This window comes from Ptychodera flava, chromosome 5 (assembly GCF_041260155.1).
Source record: "Ptychodera flava strain L36383 chromosome 5, AS_Pfla_20210202, whole genome shotgun sequence".
Lineage (NCBI taxonomy): Eukaryota > Metazoa > Hemichordata > Enteropneusta > Ptychoderidae > Ptychodera > Ptychodera flava.
Window position 1 is genome coordinate 25,433,921 of NC_091932.1, and position 23,987 is coordinate 25,457,907.

The window sequence follows — 23,987 nt, forward strand, 5'->3', positions numbered from 1 at the left end:
CACAATCTCTTTGTCTCTTTATACATACATACATACATACATACATACATACATACATACATACATACATACATACATACATACATACATACATACATACATACATACATACATACATACATACATACATACATACATACATACATACATACATACATACATACATACATACATACATACATACATACATACACATATGATAATCTATAAATAATTAAAGGCCAAGTGACAAACATGATACAATGAAACAGTGAGCCGCACCTGTGTAGTTATCTTCTTTTAGGTACAAACATTTATGTCAATTAACGGAAAGCAAATCGAGCCGAGCTGCCTTGAATAGGGATATTCTGACGTCAGCAGCATGACGTCGTGTGGGTTGTTGACTTCTACCACGTGGTGGCGTTAGCGTCAGCCGAATAACAGCGCCGGTCGTATCCCACGTCGCATCAGTTTGGCACGGGAGCGTCTCGCCATCGACAACGCGAACCTTTGGAAATCGGCGCCCATTCTTGCCTGTCCGTCAGCGTGGATTACCGTAGCCGCTGCTCCTCCCGGTATGGGATGCACATCGAGTTCAAATAAGATGAAAAACAGTAAGTAGATATTTGTGTAACTATTTAGTTTCCTGACTAAATGAGTACACTTTGTAATTTATCTTGGCAATACGAGAGAGGGAGGATATGTGCTTAGTAAGGAAAAGACATAATTGCGTGAAATACATCCATTTGTTTTGATAATTACCGACAAAGACGATCGTTCCGTAAATCAATCGAGTGCTCACTTTAGCTACATTCTGCGTTTTTCAAAATCTGCCGTTCACTTATCGACCCACATATAACAGTAGCTCACCGTGCATATACCCTCAGAATGCACGGCGGTTTTTGTTCGTTTGTTATGCGGGTTACAGCGTTGTAGAACTGACCTCGAATTTGCGAGCCGGAATTGACTTCGATCCACTGCTGGAGTGTGGCTTTTCTGAAATGCACTAGTCAAGGTCAGCCCATTACCTAAAACTCTGAATATGTGCATCCAGAATATTGAGGAGGCGAAAAACGCCATCAGCATGAACCGGATCATTTACCTCGGTGATTCTCATTTTTGTGACTGTGCCTTAATCGGTTTAGGGTCTTATCGGATCAAGGATGGACGGCACTGAAAATAATGGACTGGCTGTCCGTATGTGAGTAGCGAAGCAAAGCGCGATGAGTTATGTTTTCATTTTTATTTTTATTTACTCTTGTGCTAATATGATATACATTTCTTTCTACATTGGGTCCGAAAATATTCTATGTACTCGATGAACATTTACACAAAACAGAACGACATTCTGGAACCATGTTGAGCGCCCGCCTGGTTTAACAGCAGGGGCAGGATGTACACACAATTTGATATTATCCAGACTCTGATGTCGACAGTGGAGAGTGGGCATGATTGATATTATGATATAGCCATATGGAGGACGCGGGGCAACTGTTAGTCAGCACAAGGGGTAATATGTTTACAATCGAAATTGTAAATAAGGAAATATGAGTGAGGATACAGTTAGACTGTCAAATAGAGAAAAGGAGGTTGAGAAGGAGATCAGACATATTTACGGGGTCGGATACACACATACACACGCAATATATATATATATATGTATATATATATATATATATATATATATATATATATATATATATATATATATTGTGTGTGTGTACTTTTGCAGTATTAAACAGACATTATTTCACCATCCAATTATCCCAACACAACAATATATATATATATATATATATATATATATATATATATATATATATATATACATATATATGTGTGTGTGCTTTGCAGTATTAAACAGATATTACTTGATGATGTAATTATCCCAAATTAGTTCATATATATATATATATATATATATATATATATATATATATATATATATATATATATATATATATTTTGTTGCAGTTATCAAATTAACTGTAGCTGCTATATTTCTAAATTGATTTTTCTTCTCCTTTTATTTGCTATTAATCATTGATTGTAAGTTTTCTGTTTTTGTACGTTTTATTCGTCGGATCTGTAACAAAGTGTCTCAGTGTATAGAAGCTCGAGGGTCTAAGCCTAGCTTAATGTGTACTTTCTGTCCCGGGTCAATCATGTTCATGTTGCCATGGCGCTGCACGGCACTGCTTAAAACACTTTTCAGACAGAGTGTCCCGTGGTTGGCAAGATATTCCAGTTGACCTATGGTATAATAATCCTCTGTTTCCTCCCACCCGACGGGTTTACACAAGGTAATAGCAAAAGACGTGTACGTTATTGCCTCGCGTGTTGAGCTCATTGCTACCGCTACTATACTTGAGCAATTAATCAGAAAAGGCGGCTCTCATAGACGGTGACACCAAATCCAATTAACGACACCCTCGTCGCTTATTTGAAGAACTGAAACTTAATTTCGTCGTGAATCGAGGCGTTGTTTAGTTAAATGCGCGATCTCGCATGGTTACCACTCAACGGATAGGCAGCTTGGTCGCAGAGTATGCTAGACAAATACATTTGTCATATAGATGACGCTATTTAGGTTTTGCCGGCACGATGCGGGTCACATGATCAAATTTAACTAGGATTTGAGGTCGTTACCATGAGTCAGGGTTTCCGTGAATTACCTCTACATGAGCGAGTTTTATTTTTCACGCCCTATTTGGATGTACATTTGTATTCAAGTTCTTGTGTTTCAAATGGACAGGCCAGGGGTTCCCCTAGTGCAGTCGCTTGTTTTTCAACCAAGCGTCGCAAATTATATGCGGTGAGGTCAAAAATTACCGAAACGTCTGTTGGTGACCTTTCTTGAAGTCGACGACCTTCCTGAGGACGCGCCAGTGTGATATACTTACAGCAGGGACGAGTTACCACCTAAATAATGAATATAAAATTAATGGCGTTTATTTTCCATCGAGTCTTTGACAAAGACGACTTGAGGTGTAAATCGCCACTGCAAGCAACTAAAAATGAACAATTCTTCCTGAACATGCCCGGATATGCCAAATTTAAACAGAAACTTTAAGTCCAACAATTGAATGATTTTCTAAAATCTAAAAATCTAAAAAGTTTTTGTGATTGACTAACTTAAATTACACAAGAGAATGAAACGATGACGCGAATCTTGAAAAATACCTCCGGAACCCTGTTGCCTTATCACTCCCGGCAATTAATGTAATTAACTTGTCTACTTATTAGATACTAGGTAATGGCAATTGGATACGGGAACTTACATAACCCACTTAATTAGTTGTATTTGTCTTAGATATTAATGCGTGACAAACCGTTTCCCATGCATTTTTTGAATTCGAAACCTGCAGAGTTAGACTGTCTCGTCGGATTACAGTCAAGCATATACGCTCCATGAGAGCTTTCTCCGTAAACATTGTTCTTTAATTGTCTTTCTAATGTATGGCATTGGGGGAATGAGACAGTTTCATGAAATAACGATGACGCTATATTTATGCAACTGTATGCGCACATGCTTGAGGACTGGTTCGATTTTATGTGTGACTGTATTACAGCTATTTAGCAGAATTGTACACAGACAAAATACAGCATACATGTGTTTGAGTTACATGTCAGATATTGATTGTCTGGATCTACAGATGCAGGTCAAGCCTTATTCGATGACTAATGAGGCTGATTTATCGAGCGAATTAAATCCACGGCCATGCAATTCAAAATGTCAGATAGCCTGAATAATACATATAATCGTCCTCTAGACTCGTGACGAAATCACCTTCTGCGTAATAGTGATCGTTGTTTCAGTCTTCTTCCAAAGTTGATTAAAGCAACTGCTCAGACCTCTATCAACCTAGACATCGTTGGATACGCATTGCATAACCTACATACATACACACACATACATAGATACATACACACATGCATACATGCATACATACATACATAGATACATACATACATACATACATAGATACATACATACATACATACATACATACATACATACATACATACATACATACATACATACATACATACATACATACATACATACATACATACATACATACATACATACATACATACATACATACATACATACAATTAGCCGAGTAAACAATTTGCCCATTCTGTTCAATAAATATCAAGGTCATATGTGAGCAATACAATGTTTGCATAAAGGATTGAATTCCAGCTTCAAGGAAAGTGTTTCCCATCTGTGCGCAAAGTAATGGATGATACGGGAGAAGCCACACAGCGAAGTAGCCCTCAGCTAACGTGCAGGTCACATCTTTTTGGCAATATCACAACGATTCTGACATTGCCGGATAGTCGACCTTGTAATGCTTTCCAGTAGTGTTTTGCCTTAGAGTAAGGCACTTCGCATAGCTTCTCTCTTACCAAGGAGCGATATGTAGATCGTCCTAGTAATTAGACTTCTGCCCATCGGGTGATAGAGCGAATAAAACATTTCTAGAACGTTACTTTGTGGCACATTTGCTTCACGTATATGCATAGTAAAATATACATAAGGGTACAACCTCTTGGTGTGGGCGATAGCATGTCATCGGAATTGACAGGCAAACCGTTTCGCTGATGCTTTCTAACTTTCTTAGCCCACTAAATCCCATGGCTCTGAGGACAGGGGCGATACCAAGGAATATCTGTACATATAATTATGGTGAGTCTCAACTTGAGCAACGTCACAAATGTATCGACCTAGGATAACAGCACAAGTACTTTGATAATACATAAATCATCAACAACCTTGCCTTTAAGATAGCATACATAATAAGAATTTGCTAAGAAATACTCGGTTCCTACTAGGTGACGTTTTCTTCATGGCGTATTGATTCACTATTCCATGCACTGTTAAGTCGTAAGAGCGACCGCATTAAATTCATGCCTTTTCAGAGGAATTATCGTTTGGCAATAATTATTTCATTTTCGAAAAAAGACTCACATACTCAAAAAACCTAAATTATCGGGAAAATCTGCGCATTATTTCATCGCTGGTGCGTATATATATTTTAGTGTCTAAAATGAGTTAATACATCACCATAGTGACGTTGAAGAAATTCAGTCGTGTAGGTACACGGCCATATCCAATTCCCGGGTCGGAGATGGCGAAGCACACGTGCATGCGTGCCAGAATATTTCGGTCGAAAATAATCAGTATTCGTACGAAGAAGGATCGGAACTTCATTAACGACCTCACTTATTCTGCATTGGCTTGTTCACGTATTTACTACATTGGAGAGTATATAGGCAAACATCAAAACGACTCTTATCATAAAAGGGTTATCTTGCCTTTGTTAGGCCTTAAACGGAGGGAACAGGAACCGACAGTTGTCACGTGACATCTCCGTCTTTTAATCGATTCATTGAACCTGTTTTCACACTATGGTGTCAATACTTTTAGAGACCATTCCTATGTTTCAATGATTTAGAAACACGGCTAAAGCATGCTGTCTATCGTTGAGAGGCCTGTACCTGACCTTGTATGGTAAAATACATTTTCCTGTCAAGGTGTTTTGAGCTCTCATTAAAGACTTGTCACAGGCATTATAAAACACCTTGTTTACAGCTTCCTTTCCTTATAAGCACTTTCGAATTAAGGTCGATTAATACATCTAATGAAGGTCTCGAAACGATGGACACGTATCTTTTCATGGTCAAGTATTCTTTACATATTATCGATCCACGATGTACAAACTGCGATGCATAAAAAACTAGTGGAGTCTTTTAAAGGACAAGAAGTGGAATTTTTAATCGTTGGGCCAAGAAATGATACCTGATTTTTCGAAAGCATCGGTCGCTCTCAAACGTATTAATTTTGAATTCGTAATAGAAAAGCTTAGCGGTCCGAAAACAAAAATTAAGTCAACCCTCTGTTTTGTTATGTGCCATCTATATTGCAGGGTACCTTCAAGGTATAGGGGTCGGTTCTTTGTTTACATATTAACGACAATCCTACACTTCTTAAAGGCATGGTTTAGGCGTCAGATTGTCTTGCCAGGAAATTTACTTACTAGATTACAATTTCAATGGAAAACAAAAGGCTATGACACCTTCATGATCCTCTTATAGACTAGAACAAACTCGATCCTTGGGATCGACTCCCCTACCTTTAAAAGAAGGAAAAAAAGAACAGTTCAATGTTCGTGAGGCTACGACATGTGTCAATTTTGAAGGATTGATTTGTTATTCCACAGAACAGAAGAAACATGAAACCATGGTAAAGATGTAGTATTAGATAAACATTCAAGTCATGGATGGTCTAAACTTGTTGGCCTCAAGGATTTAAATTTGTATGCAATCTGTAAATGAGTTGAAAATTGCCATAAGGGCACTGCACTTGCACTTAAATATGGCAAGAACTTGATAAGGAGAGAAATAAAACACAGTCAAGTAAATCAATCATATAAATAGATACATAGATAAATACATACATACATACATACATACATACATACATACATACATACATACATACATACATACATACATACATACATACATACATACATACATACATACATACATACATACATACATACATACATACATACATACATGGCAGATCCAAATATTGCTTTTAATATGTGCGTCTTTTAACAGCTTGATGTTGAGAGAAGATGCGAAAGTTGTGGGGTTGGACGTGGTAAGGTTTCAATTGCCTTATGATTGCTCGGATCTGAGGCGTAACGAAATGTTCGTTGCGAATTAATGTGCCGCAGATGATGTAGGGCGAACCATTCATCGTGCTCGACAAAGAGGACGTTGTTAGAGGCAATATCGTCAATAGACAGTTTATAATTGCGAAGGCCGATCATTTTCGCACACTGCCGTCCGGTATTCCCTACGGGAAGGACAACACTGTAAATATTTGATAAACTGACTCATTTATGAATAATTTATCCCCTTCAAACGTATTGTAAATATACAATTTTTTCAAGTTGCCTGGTTTGACTACATGGATTATGCGTGTTTACGAGGCACAGATGTGTATATTACATTGATTTTTTCGGTCCTCGATGAGGCAGCCAGCAAGCAAGTCTTTTCCCGGCATTTTCATGTGTCCGTGTATCAGTTTTCACCAGTGTTCATGTAGGTTGTTACACGGGATGTCGCTTGAAAGATCAGACACAGGCTTATATTTTATAATGCTGGTTACACAAGAAATGTTAAATATCACAGCACGGTCGGTTTGCATCGCTCGAGCTCAATAAGTATGACGTGCACGATTAGAGCTTGTCTGAACGATTACTTCAACGAAGAATGTAAGTCTTGCTAAGCTTTTCTTCTTGGTTTTGTACATGTCTGTCCTTTTCCCTTGTTGTGTAATTTTTCGCCAAAAATGTTTTCAGATGAAAATGTTTATGAAAAAAGTCTTGCTTAAGCTGCAAAAATGCAAATAAATTCAGTGTTTTTATCATACTGCAATATAGAGAGATAGTATCCTTTCACGTCATAAAATAATTTAAATCGAGGAAAATTATACATTATTAACTCATGCACAGATGGGCATATTCATATTCATCCTTTCTTCCGGATACTTTAGCGAAACAATATGCAAACAATTGGGCTAATATGCAGCATCTCGGAAGCTGTTATCCAATTGGTTGGTTGAATCTTACCATTATAATTGAATAATACAAATAGTCTCCCTAAGTTGCTGTTAATAGTGACAATCGACCAGTGAGATATAACCTTCCGAGGACTGCTGATGTCCTTATATCTGATTGGTCGATTGTCACTGTTCACAGCAACTTAGGGAGGCTATCTATATTATTCAATTATAAAGGTAAGATTCAGCCATCCAATTGGATAACAGCTTCCGAGATGCTGCACATTAGCTCCAATGATGGGGATAGAAATACATATCATGACAATGCCAGGCATTTGTTGTGTGGAGATTATCAATTGCAGCAAGGCAGCTGGTTTTAGGTGACCGTTACCAAGGTGTTAACAGATTTGAAATATTTGCATAATGGCATACTAATGGTTCTTCCTCTACATCGTTTTTGTACCAGACCGGACAAACTCTACCGGTCACGCTTAGCAGTAGAGTATAATATAAGTTGCAGAGGATAAAAGAAATAGCGACCGTTATAATTTTATTGCAGTTGTACTGTTACCGTTGCCTAGTGATTCAACACAACATAATAAATATGTGAAGTCAATTAAAATTTCTGCTCATCAAAGCTGCTACCGAAATAGACGCGTTTCTAAAAGGACAGGCGCAAAGTCAGCAACAGCCTTTGCCCTTCTCCGTGAAAAACTGTGCCGAGTTTTAACCGGAAGCCATATGAGGTACGACGGCTGTGCCTCACCTTAATTATCTGAATCACAAGCTGAAAGTCTTGCACTGAGAATTTGATCTACAGTCGACATAAAGAGCTAAACAGGATACACTTGCTTGAGATTGTAAAAAGTAAAGAACAAACTGATATTAAAAAAATTTTATATGGCTGTATAATTAGTCTTGAATATTCAAATGTCACGATCGGGTATATACAATTGCCCCAAACAACACACAACAATGCACCAACACTCAAGCACACGCGCGTCAAAGAAAAAAAGTGCTTTAGGAAATTTCTCGTATAAAGAGGCACAAGATGAGGCCAGCATTACCTGGTTTCCTTGTCAACGACTATGTCAGTAATTCAGTCACAGTTGTGTAAAATGTTTGACATATTTATTCACTAAACATTACTGAACACCTACTACCTAGTCATTACGGTTACAGCTCTCGGTTATTACCCCGATGGGACATACGTTGCCAGAAATACATCGCTAATCCCGGAGGCCATAGGCCGAGGGATATGATAGCGATGTGTTTCTGGTAACACAAGGTCATGAAGGGCAACGAATTCGAACGGGTGCAATAGCCCGAATAAAGTCCAGATTATAGGTGTTGTATAACACACCACAGGCTCATGTTGGCCATGTTATTGTTTTTAATGTGCTTTGGTATATATGTACTGCAACAATCAATTGTGACAAGTTTACTTGGCGATTTCGCCACAGTGATAAAAGCAGTGCCAATGTCTTCACCAAAAAAGGCAAAAATATCTGTCTTTGTACTCAGTGGGCTCTGCAAGCTCTTATGCTGTTGCAATGGAAAATATTGCTGTACAGGCTCGTCGCTCAACCTGGGCAACAGGTTCTAGCCACCCGCCATTGTTTCAAAGCTGCAGACGACTCTGAACGCATGCCCATGTGACCGAGCACTTTGCAAATGATTGTTAACCTTAGAAAATGTTTATTGGAAAAGTACACGGTCACGTGGCCATAGGCTTAGTGTCGTCTGCAGATTTGAAACTATGGCGGGTGACTCAACCTGTTGAGCTGTCTGTCTGTCTGTCTGTCTGTCTGTCTGTCTGTCTGTCTCTCTCTCTCTCTCTCTCTCTCTCTCTCTCTCTCTCTCTCTCTCTCTCTCTCTCTCTCTCTCTCTCTCTCTCTCTCTCTCTCGATGCGCGATCAGTATCAATAGTTCATGCGTGGTTGTATCATGTAAACGGATTTAAAGTAAATTTTAGATTCCAACATGCCTATATGCTGTCAAACGAACGCCAACACATTTTGATCTCTTGGAAAACCTACCCTCATCTTGTTTCGATGATTGTTTATACCGAACACAACCTCGATCTGAGAATGAATGCTATCCGCAAGGGGTAGCATTCGCATCTTAACAGTTTCATTTACTATACTTTGCAGTGTTCTGTCATGTTCTGTCATATTTTACTTCATTATAATAGTTTATGTTTCAAGAGTTATTTCTATTTTAAGATAAAATGCTCATAATATCATCGGGTTTTCTTATTGTGTCACATCAAATCAAACGATAAGCATTAATTTTATATTCATACCTACTTAATTCCCAGGATATCTGCAATGTCAACATTGAGATGCCATCCGTAACCGTTGTAAATTTCTATCCCTTACTGTAAGGAATTCGAAATGACACAAATGCCTTGTGAATATTGTTACATTTTGTGTCTGTACCTTAAAATAATGTATCAATATTAGTGTTGTTGTTGTTGTTGTTGTTGTTGTTGTTGTCGTCGTCGTCACAGGGTGCCGTTGGGCTACAGTGCAAATAAATAAATGCGATAAATCCAAACTGAAAATAAATATCTTGAAGAGGGGAAGTATACCAAAAGGCGAACGCAGAACAATTTAGTCGGTGACAAGATAACCGTTTAAGTCCTTGAGTGGGATGAGATGAAAATGTGTCTTGTTGTAAGCACTCGAAAACTGATGTTTCAAAGCGGACGGTGTTAACACAACGTTTATAGATGAGATATATCTTTATGGCTTCGCAGGCGTGTCCACTGCATGTGTTTATTAACCTTTATTATGGGTCAACTGGAGGGATCGCAGCAGCCTATCTCCCATTTCACGTCTAAAGTCGTCGTGTGCAGAGATTTGACTGCGTCACTGGCTTCCGTCGCGTTTAACGACCTTTAAAAAGTGCGTTAACTGCGGGAGGATGATCCCGTTGGTGCTTAAACAAGAAAGTAGCATGAACAGATTGCATCTTGTACTTCGCAGTCAATTCATATCAGATCTTCATGCAATTAGTGATATTTGGATGCCATGTTTCCAATTGAGCACCTACTTAAAGCTATGACTTTTTCACGAAAGGATAGGTGAAAATATTTATTCACAATATACTGTTTCATAATTCTAGAACGTTCAGGGCAGTATATTACCCCATTGCCTGTTCCTAGAATGGGTGAAATTTATGCACTATACAGGTCGTTGCTTCTCTAAGGTTTGGATCGTTAGCCTTTGTCAATATATTTCAATATTTACATCATTAATGTCCCTGGCAACAGCCGTCATATTCCTAGAATGATCAATCTTGCGCCAAAAGAAAACTCGCTGCAAAATGGCCATACGGTCGTCATAGCCCAGTTGTCATGCAGCAAGACTTACAATTCGCAACATTTTCTGACTAGGGTTCGTGAGAAAATGTAGCGTCACGGCCAGGAGGACTCAGATTGCTGTTATCAAATTTTTGAAATAGGAATATAGAACTTTGGCAATGGTTTTAGGGCAGTCAGCTGACATCTATATTGTATTAAGAAAATATCAGCGCAATATTGCGTTAGTCTAGTATCAAGCAACTTGTTAGATTCGCAATATAGAGTTCCGTCAAATATATTGGATGCAAACTTTTTTCCGTTTTGTTTTTTTTATCCTGTTATATTTAAAAAACCAATGCGGAAACGCTTGGTGTTAAAGAACTTGTCGATATAACCTTCGTGATTGTGACGTCAAATGTAACTTGAAGCGTTGGCAGCTACATCCCGGACTAGATTCATCAGTTGGCAATTACGTTGCATATTTGTTCATACTGCCCTGTGTTTGAAAAGCTAATACTTTTTTAGTATTTTTGATAAAAAAGAAGAAGAGACAATACCAGTTTTCAAAAAAACAAAACAACCAATATTCAAGCTTTTGTTCCTTAAGGCTAATCTGTATCGCCATGGTTATCTGTTACAAGGTTATCAGCTCACCAGCGTCAACATTCACGACGACTGACCTTTGAACCCTCAGTTGTGATTGAATATTTATATGGTTTTTGTCGAGCCCCCGTGTAGTAATTCACTAATAATTGCCCATGGGAGAGTCAACTAATTGTTCGTCTGTTCTTTATTTGGATGTTGTTGACTTATCGACGACGCAATGTTTGCGTAATTCCATCTGCGTCAACGGCTTAGCAGAAATTGGATGGCACTACGATAAATCAGATGTTCCGAATACGACTTTAGGTCGGTGACGCATGTTCCCAACGATGCTGACGCACGGTATGGTAAAACCGCACAGAACGGTTTGCGTTGTACCGATCGTGCTCCCGCCACTCGTTGAACGAGTACACGATCGCACCGTCGCTGTTTCACCTCTCTTGCATGTACGGTCACCTCTCATAACTCCAGACAAGGACACTGAAGTACATTCTGCGTGGCCTTGTCGATAAAGTTGGTGCTGTAGCACATGCACATCACTTCGAATGATCTTGTCGATCTCGACCTCGGTAACTTGAGCTTTCACAGCAATAAAACAATACCATGTTAACAATCGATCGCATTGGCTTTTCTCTGTATATTAACGAGTCGAACATATTTTTCAAAAAGGGGACAAGAAAGTTTTCATAATCAATTGCTACATATAGGACAATAACTATTGCCGACAACCATTTGCCTATAACCATTTTAGCTCAATCAATGGAAGGCGGAATTCAACCCTACATTCACCAGAAGCTGCCCAGCAAATTAAACATATACCATAGTTAAGATAGATTTATCGCCACACTTTATTTTAATGTCCATCAAAACCGCACTCGTGTCAGAAACGATAACGATATTCGTAACGGTCTCGTGGTTTAACAAAGATGCACCGACAATGGCTTTCTACTTCGAAAATATGATTAAATTCGTGTATAATTATTGATTCGTGCGCACAAAATAAATGATTAATTGGCAATCCTGATGTCATGTTATTTATAACTACTTAGCTATCAAAATGAATAGTCGCGTGTAGATATAGATACAATCATGGTCAGGCTTGAATAATGTGTTCGGTTGTCAATTTCATAGATAGTTTGAAAAGTTTACACCTCTAAGTGCTAACCATTCCATGGTGTTCATTATAAATTCATAGATTTGTAATAAAACGACTCATTAAGAATGTCGGTTTATTGTACTTGGGCCTCAGCCCAAGTACATTTGTTTTCATTCCGTGGGGAAAAACTCTGTAAGGTATAACCATTTCTGGCTGAGACCAGGGAGGGCAAATGTCTTGGCTTCATCTTTCTTGGCATAATTAATGGCGTAATGATGTTAACTGAATGGAAGTGCTGCTCTCAGCCAGTCTTGAATAAGTGAGATGTGAATATTAATGCTTCTCTATCTGAGTTTTTGCCACAAAATCTTCTGAATATAATCAAAATGTGCATCGAAATGCAACAATTAATGCACCCTCCGTTTCCTAGGCGATGGCACGACCCTTGCTACACCCACTGGACGAGCCAAAGTGGGAGGGGTAATTTCGGTTTTGGTCGAACAAGAGGGCTCGAGACCAGAATTTAACATTTAAACTTGAAACATGTTTAATCACTGACAAGATGTGGATTAGTGTTAATCAAAGAGAAAGTTTGAAAAGGAAAGGTTTTATATCCCGGACACAATGAAAAACATTACGACTGGAAACTGTACCCCCGGTTGAGAATAGTAAGCCCACAGCGATGGAGAACACTTATCCTTGAGCTGAGAAAACCAGACCATCATTTCGAAATAGAGCTGCAGATTCGAGAAGCTCGTTAAAAATAGCTAGGTACACCCCGTAAGGGGTGGTTTCGCGTCTTGAGGGCAAATTTCGCCTCCTTCATTTAGAAATCGTACGTTTGTTTTTCCAGGGGAACACATCATTTGACACAAAATTTGCATGAAAAGGGGTCGCCAGTAAGCACGTGGTCAAATCTGGCATAAGAAACAATATGAAATGTTGGGTAAAGCCAGTCCAAAATAAACTGATTTGAACTTTTGTGTTTTGTAATTTATACCACTGCAGTAACATGACTTTTTTTGACAACATCACACAATGTAATACGTTTTGAAACTGAATACTCCGACGTATTCTGTGTCCCCTTTGCTAAAAAATACGGTATGCCGATTACCATGTAAGGAGATGATGACGTCAAGACAGATTTGTAGTGCGTTTGGTCTTGGATGGTGCACGAAGTTTTGTCGAGGTAGCTTGTGTATTTATTTCCTAAATGGGAGATATTAGGGTCGATCTAAAAGAAGGCCGAAAAATGTTACGATACTCTAAGCGAGCTGAACTCCAATGCGAATGGTTGGATAATTTGGAGGATGTCTAGACTGATCTCGTCTCATTAAGATTATTTGGCGGTCAGTATTGAATTTCAACTGCGTCACAAGTTTGCGTCGAACGGTCAACGAACGATATTTTAGAAATCTGGAGACATGGCACATCGCAGTTTTATTTTAGTATTTTATATTTTACAAAAGATGTAAGAAGCAATGATTTTGTTGAAAATTCTGAAAAAAATATAGGAAGATTTGATCGCGAACACATTTTCACTTGGGGGTCAACTAGGCCTGCGTACGATGCTGTGTGTTCCGCTACAGCTAACCGCCCCGCTCACCACAGCCCTGCAAAGAACCGTACGTTGGGTCGGTGACTGCAAATCCATTTTGGGACTTGACGTAAAAAGCCAAATTACTGCTGAAATTCAGCGTTCTTGGGCCCAAGTCGTATCCCAGCCTACCTCAGCTACTCGATCGCTTCCAAAAATGACAGTCTTTTATTCACTTCTCGTAAATAACCGTCGATGTCGGCAACTCTCTCGCTGGCCCTGCGTACGATGCTGTGTGTTAGCTGTAGCACATAGCATCGTACGCAGGGCTAGGGGTCAACATGGGGTCGCAGCCATGTTGCCTCAAAACTTATTTCTGTCTGCACTCAAAACTCAAAAATGTCGCATATGAACCTGAAAAATCGATGTAATTTTGTCAAACTTCGGCGAAATTTCAGCCTATAGACAAAATTTCATCTAGGTAAGGTAAATTTACTGAAATTTGATCGACAAATAATCCTGAGCTTGAACGTGACAGCTCGCCTTCTCCGGGAAGTCATGCATCCGGCCAGCTGCCCATATGGCCGGGTGCATGAGATTGTTTTCAAGCGACGGCGGCAGACCGTACGGGGCTCTGGATATGAACCTACCGCCGGTGTAGCTGTAATAACTGTTGCATTGTTTTTAATCACCACGGACGAAGTCCGAGGGGACTTATAGGTTTGGTCATGTCCGTGCGTCCGTTCACGCCTAGTACCCAACCCCAAACAGATGCACGTCGATTTGTTTCACAATGCTTTCAAATTTGGCCGTGTTAGAGGACTTTTTAGTTTACACCTCCATAGACTCCCATGTATAAGGCAGTTCTCCATAGATTCGCATGTATGATGCCAAGAAAAATAAAAATTTAGTTTCTCATCGTATTCATATTGCCTAAAGGATGCAGTGACAGTTTTTTTGTCCCCACGGATAAAGTCCAGGGGGCTTATAGATTGGCTCATATCCGTCCGTGAGTCCATCAGTGAGTCCATCGGTTCACGCAGATATCTCAGACATTTTGACAAAATATCATGTGACCTTGGTGACCTTTGACCTCAAATATACATTATTGTCCATAACTCAGTAACCACAAGTGCTAAACCTTTCATATTTGGTATGATGGGACACCTTATGACGCCACATATTGTACTCCATTAATTATGTGCATATCTAATTATGAGCGAGCCAATAGAGCAAGAGGTCTGATTTTGTATATAGGGATAAGTTAACAATATAATTTGTTTGACAAAACTTCACGTGACCTCAATGACCTTTGACCTCAAATATACATATTTGTCCACAACTCAGTAACCACAAGTGCTACACCCTTCATATTTGGTATGAAAGGACACCTTATGACACCATATTGTACCTCATTAATTATGTGCATATTTTATTTTGAGCGAGCCAATAGAGCTAGAGGTCTGATTTTTGGTATATAGGAATAACTTAGCAATACAATTATTATGACAAAATGTGACGTGACCTCAATGACCTTTGACCTCAAATATATATATTTGTCCACAACTCAGTAACCACAAGTGCTACATCCTTCATATTTGGTATGATAAGACACCTTATGACACCACATATTGTACCTCATTGATTATGCGCATATATAATTTGAGCGCGCCAATAGAGCTAGAGGTCTGATTTTTGGTATATGGGAATAACTTAGCAATACAATTATTTTGACAAAATGTCACGTGACCTCGATGACCTTTGACCTCAAATATATATATTTGTCCACAACTCAGTAACCACAAGTGCTACACCCTTCATAAATGGTATGATGGGACACCTTATGACACCACATATTGTACCTCATTAATTATGCGCATATCTAATTCTGAGCAAGCCAATAGAGCTGGATGTCCGATTTTTGGTATATAGGGATAACTATAGGGTAGAAATCTAAATATGCCCATCTAAATATTAGACATCTACCATCGAGAACAAAAGAAATTTGCTGTAATTTGAATATTTAAGGAGTTTAAGCAATTCCCGCTATAAATAAAGAACCCCTGCCTCAAACTCCACAAAAGTTGCTAGACATATTTTGCCGTTGTCATGCCATTGCTTCGTTTAATAACCAGTTAATCAAATGCCTCATTGACAGGAGGAAATTCAAGACCATATTTGAATAGTAGTATATATTGTCCTCAAAATTACTCTATCACGGCCCAAGTACTCATTGCCTTCAGCAATACTGCCTTGTTATTATTATTATTATTATTATTATTATTATTATTATTATTATTATTATTATTATTATTATTTTATTTATTTATTTATTTAGTTAGTTAGTTAGTTATTTATTTAGGATTTCATACCTGTCCATATACATTACAGAGTAAGACAAATACATAAATATACTGAAAATAAACTAGGTTTACTATTGGAAGTTTTATTGTCGCAGAAGATAGTCTCCAGTGACTTTGCTTAGGGTGGTCTCTATTGTTATGCGGCTAAGATTAATCAGTAACCTGGCCTGTCAGTTTGTCTTCCACAACATACAGCTTTATGATTAAACTGAATAATGAATGCAATAATTTGAGCGGGTGAAACGTCTTTCTGTTCGACTTAATCCCGCAAAGATGCACCTGTCATTGTCGTTCGTTTCACTGCCCTTCTGTCTCCGCGTTTGAAGAGTAACTCAGCTCAACAGTTGTGTCTCCAGTCCCTAAGTTTGTGCGTGCATACTGTCTCTGTTGATAAGTTCTGACAATCGAAATGGAGAAGCGCAAAGGTGAACATCGAGTGATCTCTGCAATCATGTAATTCAGACTTCTGTTTCATCTTCTCCATTTTTATCCACTGCAACTTGTCAATGACACGATCCTTCTCTCTCTCTCTCTCTCTCTCTCTCTCTCTCTCTCTCTCTCTCTCTCTCTCTCTCTCTCTCTCTCTCTCTCTCTCTCTCTCTCTCTCTCTCTCCATGTTTCTTTACAGAGGTGATTTTAATTGAAGAATTCAAAGCACTACATTTATAATAATGGGATGGAAAAGAAAATATCTCGATTGTTTTAAAATCGATGAAAAACATTATAAGGGGGAATAAGACATTTGCGCACGTATAGAACTTTAGTTGCAATTTGCTGATGTATGCTCTTTCGAATGGCAAACGGCCCAACCAACATATACATTTCCGATATTTTCGTCGCCATGGCAACACACTTAAATTGAACACGTGACATTTTCTCTATCTCTTGGATTATCTGATACAATGGAACCCTTTCATCGGCTGAAATGTTTACTTTCCAATACATTTCTAAAGCCAGCCGGTCACAAATATTAACCTACGATATCAAAATATATGTAAAATTCACACGGGCTTGGCGAGAGGGACTTTGTGCCTGTAACTTTAGCAGGTGTCATTCTATTTAAGAACATCACTCGGCAATTAAGGAGTAACGACACCACTCTTGACTCTCAACTGGAAAATCGGCAGGACTTTATGTATAATTCATTACTACTGTTGATTTCACATATTCGTCATGCGCAGTCTGACAGTTTGTGGGGCTGATAAGTCAATACGTCGTTAGGAGATAATTTATTTATGGAGGAGGAAAAAGGGCCTCGAAAACGTTTTCAAAAGCTAAAGGGAACACTTTCAATTCTTTCTTGCTTTGACGCAGGAGTATGACATTAGCAGGTCAACTCGCGGAGGCAACCCCCTTCACCAAATGTAAACAGTTCAGTACAAGTAACCTTTTTGTTTGACAAACGTAGCATTGCCGGTAACCTTGCAGGCAGTCACCTGCCAGGTGGGAATACTCACGTCTGCTGGGAAATGATTGGCAACCAGCAATAAATATCAAACGATTTACTAACTCAAATTTGCTGACGATATTGCAATAGGCATTTTTATGGGCTCTAAATGACATTACATCTGGGCGTCTTTTGTGTTGTTCAGAAAATTCCAATTTGTTGCTATAACACAGACGATATGTAAGTCGAGGTTAAAGTTCAACGAATAATTTGGTAGGTACGATCGGCTGCAATCGGAATAGCTGTCAGCGAAAGTGGTAATGTTATACCAAACATATGTACCAGGACGTGAGGTCGGGTATAGGTCGTGAAATTGATCAATTATAGGATGTTTTCTGAAAGATAAACTACAATACAAAACAATCCTTCAAGCCGCGAGCATGCGTCGTTTAACTCCTTTATTTAGCAGTTTCTCTCTCTCTTCTCTCTCTCTCTCTCTCTCTCTCTCTCTCTCTCTCTCTCAGTTTTTCTCTGACTCTCTCCTTACCCCAAGGTAAACAATCTTTATTGTTAAGTTTCTTGTTATGGAAAAAATGCAAATACCCTCTAAAACGTAAGAATACGGCAATTTTAGTCCTTTTACCATAGGATTTTACACGGCAAGCCTAATTTTTAAATTTAAGCGAAACCCGATTCGTATCATTGTGTTCTGCCAAACCCAAATCTTGTCAATCTGAAGATCACGTTAATCTTAAATCCTGATAATTCTCGCGAGAAAGTTAGATTTCGTGCTGTAAATACTCCCACGAAAGTGTTATTTGTTTGCATCGACTCGTGCAATCTTGAACTTTCAAGGCTAAGCGGATTTGCATTTGTCCTACCCAGTGGAAAGTGGGACACGCTCAGCTTTATTGCATTATTGACGAGACGGTGAGAACGTTTGCCCCTTAACAGGTGGTCGATGGATTACTGTCCGTGATTTGGTGAATTTGTATTTCACATTGAAGTAGGTGAAATATGACCACACACTCTATGCAAATTTCCTGCTGCGGTTCCATAATAATAATAATAATAATATTTTGTTGATTGCTTGTAAATATAGGATTTACATCACATTTGTGGCAATAAAAGTGTAATACAAAAATAAGTTCAAACTTTCTCCAATAAAGATAAAGTAATATAGTATAATAAAAGTAATAATAAATATTAATAATAAATATAACTAGGTATTCCTTTGTTTACATAAAGTAATAATATAATCCATATGTGGTGCTACATATGTTCCATATGTAGTGACGGGGATTAAATACCCAGTGTACTTAGCGATAGCTGGGCGGTAACCTTTGATACGTTCTCAAATATAAGTTCATTGTCGATAAATCACACTGCCACTCCACAGATCTTGTCGAAACGCCAAGTGTACAACTCGCCGACATATCCCGCGTGTGTTTTAATGCCCAATGTTACTGATTACGACTGAAATTCGGTTCAGTTCAGAATTTATTTGTCAACATCAACGACACACATCACGCACATTGCAGACGATACATTCTGTCCGAAAATCTCATTTGCATAATTCCAAAAAACACTCAGATAGAAGAATAAGACAATGTGTAATTATAAGCTCTGTAGATATAAAATATTTCATAAAAACTACAGTCTGTGTTCCTTCACGTGCACAAAACGATCCTGCGAGGCGTAACGAAGTCTCTCAGCATCAAAGAAAACAGTGCATGTTAAAAATTGGCGGGAATTATGAAAAGAACTTGAATAGAACGTCATCACCGTAGAAATTAAACAAGCTGTTGTAAGTCAAGCTAGTTTCGTGACTTTGGAAAAAATATTGAGTTTGGTTTGGATCCATACTCTCCACATCAAGTAACAGTACTTTTTGATGTTTCTCATCGTTGCCAGGGAGATGGGTATCAGGTCCTTACACGAGTCAAACTACAGAAACCACGACGTTGACGACGACGACACAAAACCAAGGCTCACCGTGTAAAGGTAGGTTTGAATTTCCCATTTCTACGAGTAAGCCGGCCCGCCGACCAGGTATGACTGGCGTCCTCGTTTGTTTGCGTCATATCCTGCAGGCGGGCTGAATATTTAAAATTATGTTTCAGTAACGTGACTCAGAATCCGTTAAAGATGTAGTCACTTTGTGATTTTCAGTCATTCTTTCCAGGAATTCGAGAGGAGCTTTCAGCGAAATACCTGACAAATTAGACAAATTAACATCAAGGTAAATTCTTGGATTGGAAATCGACAAAATGGCCCAAGGCGTAGGAAGTTATAAGTGCAACAAAATTGCCGCGCAGCAGCATTTTGAAAATCCAACACCTGTAGCAAAGCGCCCATGTAAAAGACAGATCTCATTAGGGGAAAACGACGTCAAATAAATTCAATTTCCCTCCAAATTTCCGTCGCCATTTCTTTCTTTAGCGATATGTAGGGCGTCTGTTTGTCTTCCTGTCTTGGAGCAGGATCGGAATATACTTCACGACGATGCTGTATCGCAGAGGATAGAGTTGCTTGTAACTTATGATAGCTTTTTTATAAACTGCTCTCCAAGCGTACAAGTCATTTCTAAATCGTGATAGGTATTAAGAGAGCCAAATAAGAGTAAAGAGAACAATATTTGAATTACCACGTAGTATACGAATATAAACGGATCAATAGACACTTAATCTACTAACCTCATCATCTATATTTCATGTACACACGTATACATACATACAGACATACATGTATACAAACAGACAGACAGACAGACGTATACTATAGTACATACATACATACATACATACATACATACATACATACATACATACATACATACATACATACATACATACATACAGACAGAAAGACAGACACAGACAGACAGACACAGACAGACAGACAGACAGACAGACAGACAGACAGACAGACACAGACAGACAGACAGACAGACAGACAGACAAACATATAGACATACAGACAGACAAACAGATACTGACAGACACACTGACAGATAGACAGACAGACTGACTACTGATTGACAGAGAGACATACAGACAGACAGGCAGAGATAGATAAATAGACAGATAGATACATAGATACAACATACATACATACATACATACATACATACATACATACATACATACATACATACATACATACATACATACATACATACATACATTTGCAGGGCCAGGGTACAGTAACCATTTTGTCTGTATTGTGTTGCAGAAAAATTCACCAGGGAAGATATTTTACTCATTTTCAAAGCCATGGACAAGGACGGCAACGGGTACTTGACTGCCGATGAAATTAGGCAGACTCTGGTTGAAACCAAAGCGTATGAGAACGAAGAACAGGTTCAGAAAATGATCACGGAAGCTGACAGGGACGGCGATGGTCGAATAAATTACCTGGAGTTCACTGGTGTTATGGACTTCGTCAATTCAAAACCATAGCGCAATGGCAGTTCGGTCACGTGACTTCTCCTTTGCGTCCATCATGTCAGTAGGCGTGTATCTTCAATGGAAGCAGTCTTTTCACCTGTTTCGAAATTCCATCGTAAAAGGGTCGGAAGAACTCTCTCACAGAACTTCGCCAGCGAGAATCTTGCATCTCTCGTCGGAAGCTGAGTGCCATGACAACGTACGTCGCGTGACGGCGGAATAACGGCAAAAGTGCACCGACATATTCATCTTTGGTCACGGCAACGTCTCCTTCATTCATCGTTACGGGGTGCACAGGGTGGGACGTCGCAACAAAGTTTGGCGCACATCGGAGATTGAAAAGATGAAACCGGCTTGTCCGGAATGCAACATGCTTATAGCGGTAAAGTCTTCAAGTAACAAGAAGAAGGGCGGAATGCACGTTCTCGTATTTCAATTCTGTATTATCCAGCAAACGTTCACGGTATCTATGTAAATGAGGCAATAACAATCCACTAGACTCTGATATAACACCGAGTGTCTATCAGTAATATTAAGTCTTATGTGTTTTGCCACTTGCCAGTGTACATAATTTAGCTCTTTCAGTTTTATGTCAGTCACTAAAAATGTACTCTCCAGCAACAATAAGTTGTCTTACGAAAATAAGACATACATTCGGCATATGTTCGTAACTTTGAAAGCCTTTTTCAATTGTAAATAGTGATATGCAGGTGTTCTGTGTCACAATCCGGAATAGAGGCGTAGTTTAGACAACACTGCTTTTTCGTGACTCGTCGTCGAGCTCATGAGCCTGCGCTTTGGGGTAGGCTGTCCACCTAAACATGAACATCTCCACCTTCTTTGTGCCACGGTGAATAATTCATTGCAATGTGATTCTTCACGTTCGCGTCATGAAGTTAAAAAAAAAACACATGAAATATTAAAAACTCAACATTGAGTCTGATTTCTGTTTTATCACGTCTACAGAGATCGCCATCTGTCGCCCTGTCAGTGAAAGCAAAAGGTCGCCCAGCATTACAACGTTATGATTGTTTCCAGGTATTACATAAACATTCAACTGAATTTGTTGTAAATGATATTTAAACTCCGGGTAATTACGATGCATTAACTTGTAATCAGCCTATTTTTGCAGGTACCCCTATGGGCAATTTGTAACAGCTGTACACTATATGCTTTTGTCTTCTTGTTTGCTTCCCACCAGTACCATTTACACGTATACGACTGGTGTAACTATAGTGCAATGCTAACCCTCTTTCTCCAATGACCGCACACTCTTCGGCCCTTTATGTCGGATCTCGCTTCCACCTCCATGGCCAAACGCTTGAATTTATTTTTCAATCGTAGATTAATTTTTGACATGATAAGCATAATATCCTGCATTTTTACGTCACGAATTTATTGTCATTTATGTTTAGTTTTCCGTTATTATTGATTCTCGTTGAAAAGCGTTCTATTGTCCCTAGCTACAACATGCATGATTTCATTTTTTCTAAGTCCACTAATTTTTGCTGCTTTGTCACACGATGTGTCTTTTTTAATCAAATTTGTAAAATTGCACGGAAAGTGATACTTAAAATAACCACGTTTTCATATGTTTCCTTCTTATGACTTCCAAAATATTATTCGTAGTGTCTTTTCAGGCACTTTGGTGTTCAAATTAAACCAGGGTGATGCCACAATACATCAGGCGATGACGAACTCAGCTCGATAGCTACAAATTGCGGTGTACTCAGTGTCTTCATTGAGTTCGCCGATGAGGGCGTCTTCTGAGTACTGATGCCCCAGTTCGTTGATGATTGAGTATTCTATGCAGTGGTTTGGCACATAATTTTCCTCGAGTTTACCGCCAGCATCGTATCAGACAAAAAAATGTAGTCATTTTTACATAACGGGTAATACAATATTGTATTAAGACATGAATAAACTTCAGCTCTCTAAAGTACTAGTTGTCCGCGTTCCCTTTGTACACATAGCCAAATCTTGTTTTAACTTTAAGGTAATACAGGCTTCAAAATCTGTGGGACTTAAACTTTTGTTCAAAATATATTCCTCGATGAAATTTTCAATCATTCTCTTACAAAATCAAGAATGAACATTGGGGTCACCGTGCAAAGTTTGGAACTTTAGAAACAAATTACCCTACATTTACTGATATTTGAAATTCAAAATGGCTGCCATCCCTGTGCCATAACTCTATGGGGGAAAGCAAAATTTTCGCATTACAAACAAGCTAAGACGCTGAAGTATTTTTCTCACTTCAAGAGCTTTCTTGAATGAGCCTCACAAGGCGTATCCCAGAAAATTATCGTAAAAATTTGAGAGTCCGAATATCTATCCACGAGGCGCATTCTACCTTAACTCCTCGAAATTAAAAGACTTACATCTTTCCCTCAATTTTTTCGCAAGGAAACTTTAAACAATTCCCTTTCACAATCAAGAACAAAACACAGGGGTCACCTTGCAAAATTCTGTACTATAGAGATACAATTTGTCCAATATTATCAGACTCTTGAAATTCAAAATGGCCGCCATTCCTATACGATATTCCTATGGAGAGAAATTATTTTTTCCGTTCTCGCAAAAATAAGACGTTCGAAAACTTTGTTTACTCTATGAGCTTCAAAATGGGTCCCCACATGTGTTAGGTTAAAAAAATATATATTGTAAAATTTTGGGAGTTC

The 23,987-nt window shown here is 38.7% G+C and overlaps 1 protein-coding gene across 3 annotated transcripts; it reads left to right on the forward strand.

The window, feature by feature from the left end:
* Positions 1-391: 391 nt before the first annotated feature.
* Positions 392-23,248, forward strand: LOC139133363 (calmodulin-like). Of its 3 annotated transcripts, XM_070699921.1 has the most exons (4): positions 417-593; positions 1,125-1,180; positions 19,772-19,861; positions 21,092-23,248. In XM_070699921.1, exons 2-4 carry the CDS (start codon positions 1,162-1,164, stop codon positions 21,316-21,318), a joined length of 336 nt encoding a protein of 111 aa, XP_070556022.1. In that variant the 5' UTR covers positions 417-593; positions 1,125-1,161; the 3' UTR covers positions 21,319-23,248. The 3 variants fall into 3 exon arrangements, with proteins under 3 accessions (XP_070556020.1, XP_070556022.1, XP_070556021.1); XM_070699919.1 differs by lacking the exon at positions 1,125-1,180 and having other exon boundaries at positions 392-593; XM_070699920.1 differs by lacking the exons at positions 417-593; positions 1,125-1,180 and adding an exon at positions 1,310-1,489.
* Positions 23,249-23,987: the final 739 nt, after the last annotated feature.